The sequence below is a fragment of the Alosa sapidissima genome, chromosome 2 (assembly GCF_018492685.1).
Source record: "Alosa sapidissima isolate fAloSap1 chromosome 2, fAloSap1.pri, whole genome shotgun sequence".
Classification (NCBI taxonomy): Eukaryota; Metazoa; Chordata; class Actinopteri; order Clupeiformes; family Clupeidae; genus Alosa; species Alosa sapidissima.
This window is the reverse complement of record NC_055958.1, coordinates 18,368,572-18,386,644: the sequence shown is the minus strand read 5'-3', so window position 1 is coordinate 18,386,644 and position 18,073 is coordinate 18,368,572. Positions and strand designations below refer to the sequence as shown.

At 43.8% G+C, this 18,073-nt stretch overlaps 2 protein-coding genes across 11 annotated transcripts in view; both read right to left on the bottom strand.

The window, feature by feature from the left end:
* zmp:0000001200 (dedicator of cytokinesis protein 9) overlaps positions 1 to 9,676 on the bottom strand; it is a 78,249-nt gene extending 68,573 nt beyond the window's left edge. For all 7 annotated transcript variants that reach the window (XM_042069481.1, XM_042069588.1, XM_042069561.1 and 4 more), the window contains exon 1: positions 9,217 to 9,676. In XM_042069481.1, the coding sequence (XP_041925415.1) occupies positions 9,217 to 9,333 (117 nt within the window). In that variant the 5' untranslated portion in view covers positions 9,334 to 9,676. The remainder of the gene's footprint in view (positions 1 to 9,216) is intronic.
* Positions 9,677 to 10,514: 838 nt separating this feature from the next.
* Positions 10,515 to 18,073, bottom strand: part of LOC121696384 (FERM, ARHGEF and pleckstrin domain-containing protein 1) — a 47,905-nt gene continuing 40,346 nt past the window's right edge. For 3 of the 4 annotated variants that reach the window (XM_042077823.1, XM_042077822.1, XM_042077821.1), the window contains exons 17-27: positions 17,645 to 17,726; positions 17,315 to 17,552; positions 16,935 to 17,065; positions 16,571 to 16,639; positions 16,369 to 16,458; positions 16,041 to 16,123; positions 15,198 to 15,310; positions 14,538 to 14,701; positions 12,987 to 13,094; positions 12,613 to 12,764; positions 10,515 to 12,012 (exon numbers count right to left, since the gene is read on the bottom strand). In XM_042077823.1, the coding sequence (XP_041933757.1) occupies positions 11,931 to 12,012; positions 12,613 to 12,764; positions 12,987 to 13,094; positions 14,538 to 14,701; positions 15,198 to 15,310; positions 16,041 to 16,123; positions 16,369 to 16,458; positions 16,571 to 16,639; positions 16,935 to 17,065; positions 17,315 to 17,552; positions 17,645 to 17,726 (1,312 nt within the window). In that variant the 3' untranslated portion in view covers positions 10,515 to 11,930. Of the gene's footprint in view, positions 12,013 to 12,612; positions 12,765 to 12,986; positions 13,095 to 13,648; positions 13,786 to 14,537; positions 14,702 to 15,197; positions 15,311 to 16,040; positions 16,124 to 16,368; positions 16,459 to 16,570; positions 16,640 to 16,934; positions 17,066 to 17,314; positions 17,553 to 17,644; positions 17,727 to 18,073 lie in introns of all 4 variants that reach the window. The other variant, XM_042077824.1, reaches the window with a different exon arrangement.

Below are 18,073 nucleotides of genomic sequence, written 5' to 3'. Positions count from 1 at the left end.
ATGCTTGGAGACCCAGGAATGCCAAGTATGCACCCTGCCTTGTGAAAAGTCATTAGAGTTGATCCACTCTCCCCCTGTGCAACAGGTCCCATGAAGTCTGTGCACAGCCTCACGCCCACTGACGAGCATCTGATAAGAATCACAACGTTACTCCCTAAATCATACCAAAGCCAATAACATACATGCATCATGTGAGCAGAGAGCGGAGAGTTAGGCAGCAGGATTTATTCACATACGTCACACAATCTCTCTTGACAGCTGAAAGGCTTCTGTGTGAACATCACGGTTGGAATAACAGACTGAGGATTGATGTAAAATTGTGAATCAGAAAAAAGTTTAGTTGGGCTGTTTAGTCCACTTCAACTAAGGCAATGCCTTGAGTAGGGTAAACACTCTTCACATGAGCTGAGAAAACATTCTAAATTCCAATTTCACAAGAGGGACAGTTGACTAAACTTGCGATGCGATGAAGTAGTATAAACAAAACATTGTTGCAAGATAAACTGAATTAAATTGCTCCATTTGTTTGTAGTTATGCTGAAACATGCAACACCCACAGGGTGCTGGTTGTGGCAAGTATTTCACCTCATAAAGACTCTCACTCATCCCCTTACCCCCCCCCCCCCAACATCCCAACCGAGCACATCACCTTGCACTTAGCACAAAACACTTATCATGTCTCCCTAACAAAACATCTCCGCATCGATCGCAGGAACAGGAACAGACTGTGCTGTGGCCGGCCGGGTGATGATGACGATGATGTTGCAGTAGTCTTGGAAACGGTGCAGTGCTGAGAGCAGTGCCAGGGCCATGATGAGGTTATGCCACTGAAGCTTAAAGGCACACTGGCAGATAGATGACACGCTCATCAAAGCAGATTAACCTATTCGTCTAGACTTCTGACTCCAGCTTTACCCCTCCTGTCTGCAGCTCAATACGTTTTTTTTTTTCTTGTTTTTTTTATTCAGCAGCACTCAAAACATTTGAAAAATAATTAACATCAGCATTGCATTGAAGTCGAAAAGCAATCAGTAAAATAATGAAAGGCCTAAAAATTACTGTGTTAGATGACGCGGCTTTGAAGGCACGTTTATGAGCAGAGATTCTGATTCTGCCACTGCCCTATTGCTAACAACAGATCATTTGGGGCAGGGGGCAGGTAGGGGCATTATTACTTTAACAGGGGGAGGGAAAACTCCTGACTGGAGATGAAAGTGACTGAGAACGTGGGTTCTCCTAATACACCTGAGGGCTGCTTGTCTAGGCAAGCAATTAGAGGAAAGATTTTGGTCGGTCTCTCACATACACTTTTACTGCGCTGAGAAAGGTTAACGAGATCACACTGTGGAAAGCTAGCTTTTCTTTTTAGACGTCTACAGGGGAAAATACATTGTTTTTATGGACATTTTTATAGAGCTGGAGCAACACACCTGCCCTCTTAATGAAAATGTTTTCCCCTCAGCCTTTGGCTTTTCCTGTGAGAAACTTCTCTCACACTCCACTACTCCCAGCCTGCTGAAGTCTCCTGCCCCCCACCCCCCCACTGGCATATATTCTGAGGCACCAGAGCGCTTTCTGAGATTGTAATCCCATGAATTGAATCTGACGGCCAGGTCACAAATGCAGATCAATGGAGCAACCACACTGGGACCAGTACTATTCACAAACTCATCCCGCTTCACAGAGGGTTTCCCTGCATGGTATGTGTGCAATAGATGGGGGTTTGTGTGTGTGTGCAGGTGATTTTGGAAAAATGCATCGGTTTTGATTTGTGCTTCTCTGAGAAACTATTAAACCACCAGCCATTGATGAATGCACTTACACTGTGTGGTTCATAGATATATATATGGGTGTGGTTATTACATCCAAGTGATTGTTCTGATTCATGGCATGTCCACAGACTGTGTCACAGGTTTGCAAACTAATTATAGAACTTAACAAGGACTCTACACAAATAGCAAGGCATTGTTCTGTTTGAAATCACTTGCAGCCTCGATGTCTGGAGCAGTAACTTATACAGTTCATAATGATTTCCAAAACTGCACAATGTGAGCACTGTTGTTGGAACTGTATTAGTATTAAGATGATGTATTAGTGAAAATTAGAATCAAGTGTGTGTGTGTGTGCGTGTGTGTGTGTGTGTGCATGCATGTGTGTATTGAAGCGCATTTGTGATTGGTTGGTTGACAGGCTACAGTCAGCCCCCAATAATGTACATCCGCCTGGTGTTCCTCTTATTCACTTCCTGCATCCTGCCGTGGACATGTGAGCACCTGCCACTAATGGAGTGCCTGGTGCTGCTGTGGGCAGACGGGCTGTGGGATAATGGAGCCTCGGGCCGGCACATCCTCCTTTGTGGCAGGAACAGGATGCCTAATCATGGCACAGAAACGCACCTCTCACTGGAACATGCGGGACAAGCATCACAAGGAGCTTTCACAAGCTAGGCAGGCCGCGCCCAGGACGTACAGCAAAAGGACTGGAGATCTTAACCGTCCTGGTGCACAGGTGACCATGTGGAGAATTGCACTCTGTGGACAGGTAGCCTATTTATTGAGCCTTCCTGATTACATTAGCCAAATGGAAACCACAAAGGATGCGAGTTACACTACATTATAATGTACCTTCATCTACTTGCTGCTTCCCCACTGAAATGGTCTTTATTTCAACATGTTCATCATGTCCTTTTTTAGTGTAGGGATGATGACATCCATAGTTGTATACTGTACACACAGCAATACCATGTTTTGAACCAACTTTCTACCATACCAGTGACAAAGGTTCTGCATATATGGGACCAAAACCTCCTTCCCTGAGGGAATTGAGGGAATCTTTGAAGGTCAGGCTCTTTGTGGAAAACCACACCATACAGAGAGCAGTCAGACAATATTTGTCATCAGCCAGGACTTTTCAAACAGCACTTGCTCAGAGCGCAGAGGGAGGTGTGAGCCCTGACGCCCTGGCACAGCTTCTAAATAAGTCTTTATTTGGATGGGAGCGCACTAGTCAAACACACGGCCGCAGCAGCAGACAGACAGCCTCTGGTAAAACAAACCTCACTTCAGACACGCACCTCTCACAGACAGACCCTGGCTAGACGCCTGATCTGTCCCACATGTACACTGTTGGGCTGCAGTTTGTAAACAGTCAGCCTTGGGGATCCATTCTAACCCATTCGGTTTGCCTGCACACCAAGCCAGTATTGTGTATATGGTGTTTGAAATACAGAGAGATGACATGTTTAGATTCTTCTTCTACACTGTCAGAAGTGCAAGGAGTGTACGAAGAGCAAGTCATACGAAAAAGATGCGTAGGATTGAAATGAACAGAAGCCTCCAATTCAAACAACGAGATTCCTTATTTCTTTGTCCAAAATCTCCTTGCAAGAAAGGGCGCCACCCCAAAACCAATACAGGACCCTCACCTCAAACCAAAAGCTATGTACAAGCATTGGGGGATTTCATTTTCTGCCACTTACTATTCCAGTGGAAGTCATCGTATCAAAGACAAACGCAGTTTTAATATGCTGTGGAGGCAAAAGGAAACATTTTCCAGACCAGTGCCCAGCACTTGCGAACAGGAAAACACACAATCTGCCCAGCCTCTTTAGAACTCTGCCACTTTGTTATGGTAACCTCCCCTGTGTTCCATAACAGTCGGGCCCTATCGGAGAGAGAGCCGTCACAGTGGGCGGTTTTCTCATACACAGTCACAGTCTGCAGCAGTGGGCCTAGAGAGAGAGAGAGAGAGACAGAGAGTTCTGCTCTATCTAGTTCTCAGGGAGTCCATTGGAAAAATGACATGAGAGGCAGGAAACAGTGGGCACTTCCTGTTTTGGAATGGGTGCCTTTTGGAGCAGGGCCTTTCGTGGAGGATGATCTATTTACAAGCCAAAGACGACTCTATATTGTGGCACTGCGGTACTTGCCCTCAACCCAACACAAAAATGAACATGACCAAAAGCTTAATTATTTATTCTGATGATTTCTAGACAAAACTCTGATCCCTCCTTTGACAAATGAGTCTGAACTAAATCCTTGTTTACCATAAGCCCAGACTGAGCAGAATTATATAACTAATCGTGACCCTAGACTAAACCGCTTGGGAAATCTGTGAGAACCAAGTGCTGTCAAATCTGTACAGACTCAAGGACTGATAGCTTGGGAGTTCTCATTCTCTGCTCTCATTCATCATTCTCAACTCTACAGATTTCAAACTGCTCGGATAAAACAATGGTCACTTTGGCTTTGATATAAAAATTCCGCTTGGCTGAGGAAGCTGTAGTCGGAGGCTTAAGAATGTAACTTTTTTTTTCCGAGATTTTGGCGGAGACCTCTATCCTTGCACGTTTGGACAAGTTCATCTAACTTATTTCATCCACCACAATGTGGAATCCTGCAGCCCGTCTCCGGAGATGAGCTGGATTGGATTGAAACCTCAACAGCACTGCATCCTGCCCAGTTCTGCTCAGACAATATTTATGGCTAGTCTTTTGGGTGTGTTTCATTTAGTGGATTTAATACCTCACCATATTCATTCACACTGACTCTATAAATCTTGAGTGTTTGGAGAAAATATCTGTCAGTCTGGATTGTTTTTAAAATCCACAGCCATATTTGCCATTCTTGTGTATATCGGTGTGCATATTTTTCCTATACTTTTTTGTACTCAGGTTATATTATATAAAACCTCAGACAAGTATATTAATATCCGTTTACTTAAAATACCAACTACCTCCTACAGACATTTCAGTCAGGCACATTACCTCCTACAGTAATTTGCCAACTCAGGCAAATAATATGCAATTGCCCGTATAATGGTTGTGTTTTCACGTTCGTTCGGGTTCGTTCAAAAATTAGAATGATTGTCCTGGTGTAAACAAGAGGAAGGAGGAAACGACCACCACACTGCACCAAACAGACTCACTTGTGTACACACAGACACAGGACAGATGCAGCATGGCTCAACAGGGCAGCACTTGTAGTATACAGGACATCAGGTATCTGTGTGCATTTGAGTGAGAGAGAGAGAGAGAGAGAGAGAGAGAGAGAGAGAGAGAGAGAGAGAGAGAGAGAAGGGAGTACACACATACACATACACAGAGAGAGAAAGAGAGAGAGAGAGAGAGAGAGAGAGAGAGGAGTACACACACATACACATACAGAGAGAGAGAGAGAGAAGGGAGTACACACATACAGACACACAGAAAGAGAGAGAGAGAGAGAGAGAGAGAGAGAGGAGTACACACACATACACATACAGAGAGAGAGAGAGAGAAGGGAGTACACACATACAGACACACAGAAAGAGAGAGAGAGAGAGAGAGAGAGAGAGAGAGAAGGGAGTGGGCCTAATAGATGGTCACATGGGCACCTGCTCTGTGGACTCATGCATTATTAAGCCCATCTGATAGCTCTTCAGCTGGGCACTTCTATCCCCCAAGAGGCCACTGTACTCTCAGCATCTCCTCCCAGACCCTGACTCCCACAGGAGATGCTGATGATACTACAACATGGCCCAGAACTGCTCTCACAGCAGCCACACCATCGCACCCTCGTGTCCTCCTGTAAAGCCATTATACTGATGCTGGCATCCTTATCTCCACTCCTGAGACTGACAGAGGGAGGTGGCTAACTGCTTACTGCGTTTTTGTTTTATCCTTTGTTTTGAAATGTTTATATACATCATATATATATATATATATATATATATATATATATATATATATATGTTATCATATGTTTTTTATACTTTATAGTCTTTTAATTTATGTTTATGCTTTGTTTTACCTTTTTAAACTTTATCTTTTAATCTGTTTTATTCTATTTTACATTATTTAACTATATTCATAGAGTCTTGCACACCCGTCTTTGTATCTTCAAGGCACATTGTTTTTGCCTTCCCTGTTCTAACTTGAAAAGCACTTTGGGTCGACTGTCGTTCGTTTAAATGTGCTATACAAATAAAATGACTTGACTTGACTTACTGCCCCAACTACTTTGGCAGGCTGCTAATCTCTCGTGCGTACACCACGGTAACAAACACAAGACCGCAGAGGGGAAAGAACAGAAAAAAACGGAGAAGACTAGCGAAGCTCACATAACACATATCCTTATCCCCCAATAACCATAGACCCAACACCAAAGTGATCATCTGAGAAATTACAATCCTCCAAGTCGGAATTCTCAAAGTAATCGAGTTACTCTGCCAACAAAGCTCTCTCTGTCCTTGGCACCATCTTTAGGTTCCTCTCAGCCTGGAGAGGTCACTCCAGTCATCACGTGTCTATTTGCACTGACTATCACGGGTGCCAAGAGGGCAGCTGGACAGGTGCTGGGAGGGAGGCCGGGACAGACTCAGTTAGTGGATGATGAAGGCAGGCCTAGCAATGAAGGAGAGCGAGTCCAGGTCTGTGTGGCTGACCTTACTGCAAATGTCAGAAGTCCCTTTCTCCTCCCCCCTATTGAGGCAGCATAGTCAGCCGGTGAAATGAATGTCAAGTCATCTCTGACCCTTTAAGGTTCATGGCTTTGTGATGGCCACATAGGGGTCTGTTGCCTGTGATGAGAGAGGCCTCAGCCACTCGGTTACAGATGGCAGGGTCAATAGTTTGTATCAGAAAAACAGCTAGGCATGATGCTGACAATGCATTGACCTCTGGCAAAGTGGTGACTGAATAACAACTATTTTTAGGTGAGATGGACTGCACATTGAAAGAGAGGAAATATTATTTTGTTATTGCTGATGTGATTTTAAGTCATTGTCCAAATGCAAACGTGAACGTATACGGTCTAAAAGGATGCAAAGGATGGAATAATGATTGTGAAAAATTTCACATTCTACAATTGTGGGTGGGCATATCTTTCTTACGGTCTCTCTGCTAAATATAATGGTGGTGTGGCTTACTGATTCCTCCATCAACATGTACAACAAACGCAGAGTCAAATCCTGCTGAGTCAGTGTAACTTTCAGTTTGTGTTCTTTCCAAGAAGAGATGCAATTCTAACTTGGGGACATGTGAGCTGTACGATCTGTAGTGATGCAGATGACATGACATGACTATAAACACCAAGTAACACTTCATGCACTAAATTGTATGTCAAATCTTCCGTCAAATGTTTGACATATTTTCGTATTACACAAAATACGAAGCATCGACTACACAACCAACTGTTGATGGGAGACATACTGTATAACAGGACCAATTCTGGACAATGAAGCAATCGGTCATGCTGTGACCACACTGTGGTACAAACACAATGTGAGCTACATCTGAGAATATGAGTTACCATGTGGCTGTACATAACAGTTGGTAACTGATCAGTCATGAATCAGTTACATTTAATCAGTCAGATCTTGTCACTCATGTGTCACTGACTAATTCAGTACACTAAGAGGGTGGTAACAGCAGTGTTGGCATCACTCATTTGGCCTGAATAATTCCAGGCTCCAAATCAGCTCCAGGACATAAGAGATTATTGATTCAGTGCAGTTAGCTGTGGAGCAACAAGGCATCAGATTGATCACAATTATACAACTGTCCCTGGCTGATCATTACTGGATGCTATGAAATCTGCAATCTCATAATAATGTTGGAACAGCTGGGCAGACAGGCTGATATTTGAAATGAGCATAGCATAGCATAGCATAGCATAGCATAGCATTCATGTCATGACTACATAATTTTTAGGTTTAAAGGAAGCCTCGTGGAAAAGAAGCATTTCCTTTAATCCAATTTGATGAGACAGAAGGAATGCAACAGGCGGTTTTGTTTCAAGGAATAAACAGTGTTGCAAGAAGCACAACAAATTCAAAGCTGGTGACGGTCATTATGGGACTAATGGCATTCAAGCAAGAAAGACTTCGAGCCTGACCAAAGAAAGTGAGACACAAGTGGTGGATTCTGGGCCTTTCCACCTCTGCAGCCATCCAGACAATAGACACACAGTCAGTGCCTAGTGCAAGGACCCAGAGATCCTACCTCGGTGTCAGTCGCAGACATCTTCACTTAACATTCTGATGAGAATGGGGGCAGGATGGTTATGAAAACCATAACTTGGTAGAGACAACAAAAACACTCTTCCTCCTAGAGTAATAAATCTAAATGCAGTTACATCATGTCCATCAACGTTCTGACATAATTACACATCGTAACAACAGCCAAACCAGACCTTCATAAGGTCTGATGTGGGTTTCTTCACTGCAAGGTTTTGGACACAGCAAGTAAACAATACATTTGTGTTTCCATGCTGATTGAAATACAATCGAGCTCAACTTGGGGGGATTCTTCACAATCTGCTCTTTATGTTCCTGAATGGGACCCTTCTTTTGCTCCCGGGATATTTACATGTATCATGGGGGAATTCATTACTAACTGTGTGGTGGTCTTGGTCACACTAGCATTCCTGTCCCACTTGAGTGTTTCACTAGTGTCCCCACAGATTGTTTTGTAAATGTTTTGTGGCCCATGTTATGGGACTAGATGCAAGTGTTACTTTTAACTGGGTATGATTAACCATACATGAGACTACAGTCATTCCATCACTGACTTTTATTTAATAGACTAGAACACCATATAGTAGGCTTAGAATAGTCAATTAACTTTAAATGCCTAATCAGTGTATGTAGTGTATCTGAATGCATAACTACATAATGCATTAACTACCTTGAATGATTAATTCAAAGTTCTCAAACCTTTGTCTGGCTTCTTTCCAACTCTTAGTTAATATGGGTTACCAGCAACCACACACCAAACAACAGAGGAAACATTCAGCTATGTAAAATTAAACATCAACCACAGCAGGATTATAATAATGTGCTCAGTGTACACGGTCATGTTCAATAGACTACCACTGTGATAAGTAGGGCCTACAGTAGCCTATTACAGAATAAGTGATAATAACCAAAACCATACCTCAGTAAACTATCTACATAAGATAAGATTAACACCATGGGATGTCTGGGTAAGATGTAATGATATGTACCTATTAAACTGAATCGTCCCACATACAGGTGACAGCAGCGGGCAGAATGCAATAGTCTACTGCACTAACAGACCTTGTAGTTTGTTTAACTTAGTGACACATGGGGCAGCTGACCAGTAGGCTAGGCTACTGTGTAGTCCAATGAGCATCAACAACACATAACATTCGAAAAGAGACCATAGGCTACATACCCAAGTAACAATGGAAAGTGCAAAATGGCTTATTAACTTACAACAAATACTGACGTCCTGACCACCTCAGAGACGCTCTGGCGGAGTTCTGCCGCCGTCCCCGGTTTACTTAGTCCTCTTGTAAATTTCCTTGTTTCCGGGTGCATTGGAGTAGACATGGTCGACTAGACACTGTCATTAATAAGAGTTCAAAATACAAAATAGTTCGTGAAAAGTGACGAGTTTTCAGACACATCCACCGGCTTCCTCTCTTCCGTTCCAACTAGCCTAGCGCGCACCTTGAGTTTGTAAATCTATCATGCTGTTTCAGATTCAGTGCCGACCTTTTAAATTTCATAATGCGGTCAGTTTGCAGAAGAAATAGATAGGTATCCATTCGATGTGGTCTTTCTCTGACACTTTGATGTCACAACAAGCCATGGTAGCCTCCAAGTGCTGTCACCGGCTCAATGTGGATTCCGCGTCGGCAAACACGCTGCGCCAGGCACAGAGCATAATCTGCGTGCCTCGTTCCCTAAGCAGGTCGGCACAGCTCCCTCCCCCTACTAGAGAACTGCCCACGATTTGAGGACTTGCACGATTTCGGCAATACCCATAGACTCTGTTAAGGCATCTAAACTAGATGGCGTGGAGGCTCTTCTTTCTATGAACAGCTTATTACTTAATTTTGTGTAGGAAGTGTATTTCACATTGGCCATGCCGATATGTAAATATGCGTAAGGGCAGTTTTGCTATAGGTAACGATAATGATACATTAATGGTAATTGAGGGCCAACCTGTCATATCCATATATAATCATGTTCATAGTTAAATGTATCTTTAGGTTTAACTGTATAACAATTGTTAGGCTACATCATCAGCTATACGACAACAACTTCCAGCACAGAGTGAGAGGATGACTTAAAGCTCATTACTTTGGTGCCTTCCTTTTTACTTCGGCAGATAGGCTACATAAATCCTCTAGTAGTAAACAAGAACAGCTGTTTATGCCTAAAACATTTCCTAGATCTTGTTAAGCTATTAACTGAACAAAACCCACTTTGGAGATTTAGGTTGCAATGAATGTCAACCCCTTAGGATACTACCACACCACATATTAACATCCAAAACGGAGCGGGTCGGATTGGCCCCTGCAGAGCCGTATGGGCCCCTGTAGAGTCCTGACATCAACATAGGCTACTCACACCGTTGAGCAATATCTCTGAGCCCTGCCTCAGATGAGTTCTGTTGCTTCTTGTGATGGTGCAATGGTGCCCTCTACAGGACTAAAACTTCTGGCAAAAAATGAACTCACTTTCACTCTTAGAATTTGTAACATAACAACAAAACACATACAAGGTTCAGATGAGTTTTTTTTTTATTGCTTTCATATCCATAGGGCTCTCTTAACCTGAGGAAGCAAAGCCTCCACTGTGGAAATAGACATCCACACAAACACATCACTCTAAACCCAGACTTACTCATCTCATCAATAGCATCTTCACAGGAATAAGACTAAAACACAGAAGAGGCAGTTTTGTATATGTGGGGTTTCGTAATTTATATCAAACTAAAAATTCATGTTTTCCTATACATTTTAAAGCTTCAATTCTCTCAGGGGGGTTAATATAAATGTTATTTTGTAATGTCTTAAAGGTAATGCCTTAGGTTTCAAACGTTTACAAACTTTCTGGTTGACCTCTGGCAACTATACACAATTAGTTTGATCAGTTTAGAAGTTAAAATCTTTTTAAAAATATTGTTAATATGGCAGCCATGATGACAGAACTAAATATAAATTAAATCACATTTTCAGTTCTGAACCAATCATGAATTCAGATACAATTTATGGAAAATAAAAACTTCCCTGACAATAGTTTTAGATACATTAATGGTACTGTTACATATAATATTTTTCCAAATCTTTTGTGGACATTTTTGTCGCTATAAAGAGTCTTCATTTTATGATGCCTATGGCATGATTCTGTGTCAAAAATGCACTTTCCAACAGAAATGTATGGAGTCTGTGTCCCCCACATTTAAAAAATGAATTACAAAGACCACACGGCAAAACAGTTTGGCACTCAAGCTGTTGGACTTCAGAGCAGCTATTGTTATTTAACATTAACAACAAACCATAAAAAAGTTGTGTGGCGTAGCAGTGACGTCTACCTACCTATGAAAAATAGTCCTAAAAATGACAACTCTTATTGACAGGTTTTCCATTGTAAAACAACCAATGAGAGAAATGCAAAAACCAGACTGAGAGAAACTGGCATAGACCATTAAAAATAGTATAAAATGAGATCCTATAAAAGAGGCTCGGAAAGCCCATAAAAATGCAGGAAAAACAATGCAGCGTCTGATGCAGTCTAAACCAGCGGACATGTCACCATTTTTAAAAAGCACCAAGAGTTTGCATGAACAGACTGTAGGAATGTAAGAATGTCTCACATCATATGTATATATGTGTGTGTTTCTATGTGTGTGTTTCTATGTGTGTGTATGTGTGTGTGTGTGTGTGTGTGTGTGTGTGTGTGTGTGTGTCTGTGTATTGCTGAGACAGAGCATGTAAGAGTGTCTTCTGCTGTTTTTGTGTGTTAACAAAAATAAATGGATATGAAAAAAAAGTTTTTCTCAAAGAACTGAACAGATGCTTAAAAGAAGTTGCAGGAGCCGCAGGATTTGGCCCCATGTCGATGTAGCAGGATCAGATGAATGCACAAAGGGAGGTCTGGGGGAGCACTGAGGAGGGGGATCCTTCTGGCTCTTTGGGTCAATGAGCCTGAGCTTCTTTCTGTGTTGAAACAGCACCCCGGCCACTGGAGACAGTGGCACTTCGGATCACCTCCATCCACCTGAGGAGAGAAGTACACACAACGTATTGGTCTTTTGTTTACACAACACATCTGCAAGAATACAAGAACTATAGAACACGTGTCTACCACACTCCCCTTCACACCATCCATCCATCCATCCATCCATCCATCCATCCATCCATCCATCCATTCATCCATCCATCCATCCATCAGCTTTCACACCAGCATCGGCCTATGAACATGACTACATGACAACTTGTCATCTACTGTAAGTGATTATAGTAAATACTTGTACTTTTAAGTGAATAAATAATGAAATAGTTTTTTGACCACGCTATTAGATTATTTCATATTAAGAATATAGGATAAAGGACCTTCATTTACATCGATTTGCATTCATACACAATCTAGGATAGTTTTCAGTTACGTTTAGAAGGATAGAGAATCCTATTTAAGTTAAAAGTTGGGATTATTATTTGGTACATTTGAACGTGCGTCAAGCATCCCCCTCGTCTGGCTCGCCTGAAAGTTAGGTAAGACAAGCTGCCAATACACTATGATCTTGCAACATTAACCGACTATAACATCAGGCACAGTCAACATTCAGAGAAACATAGAGGACAGTGAAGTGTACTGTACCTCTCAAAACTGTATTCACTCTCAGATCTGAAGAAGTACACGTGGGACTTGAAGTGCAGTTTGAAGACGTAGTCTTTATGGATGTTTTCCGACTCCGAGGGTATAGTGACGGAGTAGCCCAGGAGGGGCAGGCTGGCCAGAGGGTAGTCATCCTGCAGAAAGATCAGAGAGCCGGCCGTCACCAGCAGCAACCACAGGCTAATAATACCACTGCAGGATATACTTAGAGTGAAAATGCGCACAAATCCCATGCATAGCAAGCCATCCCGAAATTCCACAGGAGGCTGCGAGTGTCTTGGTTCAGCAGTAAGTAATGTTAGCGTAAACACTGTGTGGCTGTCTGTGGTGTCTGCTCCCAGTCAAGCTGAGCTCACCTGATGAGTTTTGTAGAAGAACAGACTGAAGTTTGTGAAGACCACCCAAAGCTTCTGCCAGCCATTACTGTTCTTGAACTTCCTTAACAGATTTCCAGACAACTGATTCTACAGGGAAGAGTTGATTTTACCAGTTAGTTACACAGAAATTAAAATGTAGCCTAAATATGTTAGATAGGAAACAGAAACAGAAGCAGAAGCATAATTAATTATTTGGTTAAACTTTGATACATCCTAATTTGCAAATTAGCATTATCTCTGTATTACAACAACAGGCTGTCCTCTCCAACTTACACAGAATCTTTGGTGCCATCTAGTGGAGAAAACCACAGGCACACTTTCAGAGTCCACTGTAATGACTTTGCTAGGTCATGACTTTGCTAGGTCAGGCTAGGTCTGCTTGAGTGTGCCAGTTCAAAGTGGCAATAACATAAATAAAAATAAATTGACCTCACTTGCAACTGCATTAACATAATAGAGATTATATCGCATGCATGCCTACATATCACTTGGTATTGTGTACATTTTGAAGTAGGTCATTAGGGGTTGAGTTACTGAGATCAGCTTTGATCGGCTGTGATAACCACCAATGACCGTAAGAGGCTTGCAGTGGTGCGGTGCAGTGCAGCAAGTCTAATCCTGTCTAGGCCTGACTCTTTTACCTCCAGACTTCTGCAGGTATCACTAAAGGAGAGGCTGTGCAGCCTGTACCAGCAGATTAGAGAGAGAGGCACGGGTCCCTGGTCTCTGCTGGACCCACTCACTGAGGATTCAGAATCACTGACTGGACTAGGGTCCTCTACCACAGAGGACAGACAGAGAGGAGGACAGAGAGAGAGAGAGAGAGAGAGAGAGGGACAGGCAGCAGAGAAGAGACAGAATCGGACAGACCAGAGGAGACAGAAGGCAGAAGACACAGAAAGAGAAACAGAGGAGAGGAAGACAGGAACAGAGAGGTCCAGATGGGAGACACAGAGACAGAAAAAAGGGGAAAGGAAGGAATAAGGGGACGGGTGGCACAGGGACTCAGTAGGTGCAGCACGTGCATGCAGAAGGAAGTGGAGCTCTGGGGGCCGTGGGCCTGTAGGGAGAGCGGAGAGTGGCTCCGGAGAGAAGAGCAGGTGGACAGGGTGACAGAGAAGGCCCCACCTGAGAGGAGGCCAGCATCCCAACAGTCCTGATCACTGGGCTTAACAGTCTCTCTCAGTGCTGTTCAGTAACGCTATATTGTAACCTTTGAATGACCGTGCGAATTGCAGCAGTAATACTGAGCCACAGCTCAGCGGGGAAATATTCAAACGTATCATTACAAAAGAATCTCTATATACTTAGAATACAGAGCAAGAGAATGTGATTGAAAGGAAAAATCAACGTTGATTTTTTCTCTCACTAGGCCCAGGATAATTGAGTGGACAGGACTAGCTAGGATACTGCTCCCACAGGAAAGAAAGTGACCGAGGTTAACACAGATATACACCACACAGAGGCCAGAGGAGAGAGCGAAGAGAGGAGAGGAGAGGAGAGGGTGGAAGTGGGGGCTAAGGCTGGTACCTCCACAGCCATGCTATAGTCCACCATGGACACGCTGGTGGTCCTATGCCAGCACACGTGCACCATGGTGTTACCACGGTGAGGCGCCTGGCGCTCCAGAGACGTTCGTGACGCACTCAGGTCGTCCTCGGACTCCTGCTCCAGGGAGGAGTCCTCAAGGGATTCTGGGAAATTCAGGAGGCTGTTATTGTCAAACAAATAACTAGGAACAGATGGGCGGATATGAACCACAGCACTATGACACAAGACTCAATTCCAAGGAAATCTGATAGGGAACTGGCTGGACAGGTTTGTTGGAACAATTGCTCAATAAGTAAAGAAACATACACACAGAGATTGTATTACTAATCATTAGATAGGCCGGACAGGGAGTAACTGAATGTTATCGGGCATGCACAGACAGTTGGATACAAGACATGGTACATGCTATCAGAGGGCTTTAATGACAAAAAATGGGTGGATACTAATATTGAAAAAAATTTGATGACTTTCAAAAGCATGCTGAACAATGTAAAGGGCATGGAGAACAATGTCGGGAGTGTCCAGAAGGCTCAGATTAGGCCTGAGGCCTTGTCTCCCAACATCAGTAGACTGCCATAGGGCTGGGTCCTTGTTCTTCACTGGGAGCCAAAGGGGACAGTCTGCACAAATACAACTTACTGTGATCGTTTACACTGCTGGCCAACAGCTCAGACGTTGGCCCATTGGACGTCTTCGCCAGGTCGACCGCCGCCTTTATGTCCTCCATCCACTTTTCCATTTCTGACAACGAACTGGGATAGAGGGAGAGCAAGTAGAGAGAGTGGAATTTAAATCATTAGCCATCAGCTGTATAAGTATATATACTCTTTTAATCCCGTGAGGGAAATTTGGTCTCTGCATTTATCACAATTTATCCCAATCCGCGAATTAGTGAAACACACTCAACACAGTGAACACACAGTGAGGTGAAGCACACACTAATCCCGGCGCAGTGAGCTGCCTGCAACAACAGCGGCCCTTGGGGAGCAGTGAGGGGTTAGGTGCCTTGCTCAAGGGCACTTCAGCCGTGCCTACTGGTCGGGGTTCGAACCGGCAACCCTCCGGTTACAAGTCTGAAGCGCTAACTAGTAGGAGCTCTGTAGGCCACAGCTGCCCCAGACAAAACTTAGGACGTTTTGGTCCCTCGTACAGTTATCTATTTAAGCAGCCCAGTATGCTGTAATTTGTTCAGAATGCAGTACAAAACAGGTCTGTAAAATTTAGCAAAATGGGGAAGACAAAGAGACTTGGACTGCCTCCGTAGGATTGCCTAGGGTTTGCCCCTTATGCATATTTCATGCAGTTATTTCTATGAGCATCTGTGCATCATAAATTATGAACGTGCCTCTGGAGCACTACAAAAATGCCATTGTGGACACCATAGCTCTGAGGAGATCTATGCTCCCAGCACAGCCTGCTCTGGGCCGGCCTCGCCACAGCGAAGCAAAGCGGAGCGGAGCGCAACAGAGTGGGCGGCCTTACCTTGCTGCGACCACCACCGACTGGCGCTGGCCCACCAGGGTGAATGAGTGAGGCACACCCCACTCATCCTCACTCTCTCTGATCTGAGAAGACCCAGGGGAAAGAGGAGGTCAGTAAATATCTCGAGAAAAGAACAAATAAATAAACATGACACATGATACAGACAGAGACAAGGAGTAACGGAAAAAAAAACAGGAAGCAAAAAGCATTTATAAAAAAAGTCAGTAATGTGAACTATTTAAGAGAAAGCCTGAAGGAAAGACAGACAGAGAGAAAAAGAGAGATCTGTGAAAAGCACTTAAAGTCAAGAAAAACCAAGTCTACTTACAGTCATGCCATGTAGTGGCAGTTGCCCATGTACTTTAAACTGATTCGTAGCAGTCATTCCTCGACTGGTATATAAAAGAACATCATTAAACTGGAAAAAATAAAAAATAAAAAATAAACCTGTCAGTGCAATGTTTAAATGGGGAGAAAAACATATGACAAGGCTTTCATCAAAAATACATGAGGAGCAAATCAGGCATTACCAGGAAAAACATGCGCTGTTGGAGGCCTTTTCCAGACAACTTGCTGAGACATCCCAACCTGATGAACTCCTAAGAAAAACACAACCTGCCTGAGCATGAAACAATAACAAACAAATCCTGCAGTATTAACCCATAAAACAATAATTAGCCATAAAATGACATAGTGCACATGTTTTTTTGAGAGGATCTAATGCTTTAGTTGAAAGAGCACAAGAGTTCTACATATGCAATCATGATGCATGCAATCCCACGCACACGCACACACACACACACACACACACACACACACACACACACGCGCGCGCGCGCACACACACACGCACACACTCTCTTGTACCTGTACATTCTCTAGCTACTTACTCACCCTTCCTGCGGCTGCCAGATTGTCGGTACCAATCAAGTCCTTCTTGAGCTCCAGCAGCTTCTGGTAGTTTTCTGTCTTGATCATGCTGCTATGCAGCTGGGACGCGATCTCAGCCACATCTGCCAGAGCGGCTGGGAGACAGACAGGCAGACAGACAGGCAGACAGACAGGCAGACAGACAAACACAGAACCACAGGTTTAGCACAGACAACTCAACTTAGTAATGGTCTACATGTTCATAGACTTCACCATGGCCATGTCATGCGGGGTCAATCATAAGTCCGTCTTTCCAATCATGTCCAATCATGTCCCCTTCCATCTGCATACACAGTCCTGCCCCCTTTCCCCCCGAACCCCACCTTCGGGATGTTGTCACTCACCTCTGCAGTCCCTGAAGTCGGCGTGCGTGGGGGGGTAGTGTTTGCACAGGCGCTCCAGGATCTGCTTGTAGTGCAGCAGGCGGTGGAGCGGGCGCAGCAGGAAGACGCTGAGGGGCACGTAGCACACCTTCTGCAGCTCAAAGTCCCGGCACAGCCCCTCCAGCTTGCGCGAGGCCCGGCACGCCTGCTCCAGCTCCCGCAGCATCTCCGCCTGCTTCTGCAGGTGAGCCGTCATTTGCTGCAACCAGAGCGAGACGGAGGGGGGGGGGGGGTCAGACTCAATGGGTGGTGGGGGGGTGGAAATTGTGACTGGTTTTGCAGTCCCTGTACCTTTAAGCCCTGAATGTTCTTCAGCATGACATCACCAATGCGCTGGTAGTCCCCTTTAATGTGAGCATTGGAGCGCCCCTCCCTGATGGAAAACAAATCAAAAACTTCAGTAGGATTACACAAGGGTCATGTTTATCCCAAGTCTGCAGCAACTACTCATGAAGACAACTCATTCATACATGACGATTAACAGGCGTTGCCAAAATGTATGCCTCTTGTTCACTCCCATTTAAATGGATAGTTCCTCAAATAATTTTGTTACTATTTACTCTTTATACCAGCATGATTGCAGATCAAACCTCATTTCCTGTGGAACACAAAATAAGATAGGTAGTGACTGTTTTAACCAATAGCCTATCAGTGATATTGAGAGGTGTCACTGTCATATCAATGGATTATTCATTTTGTAGTGACATATTGGAGGTGATA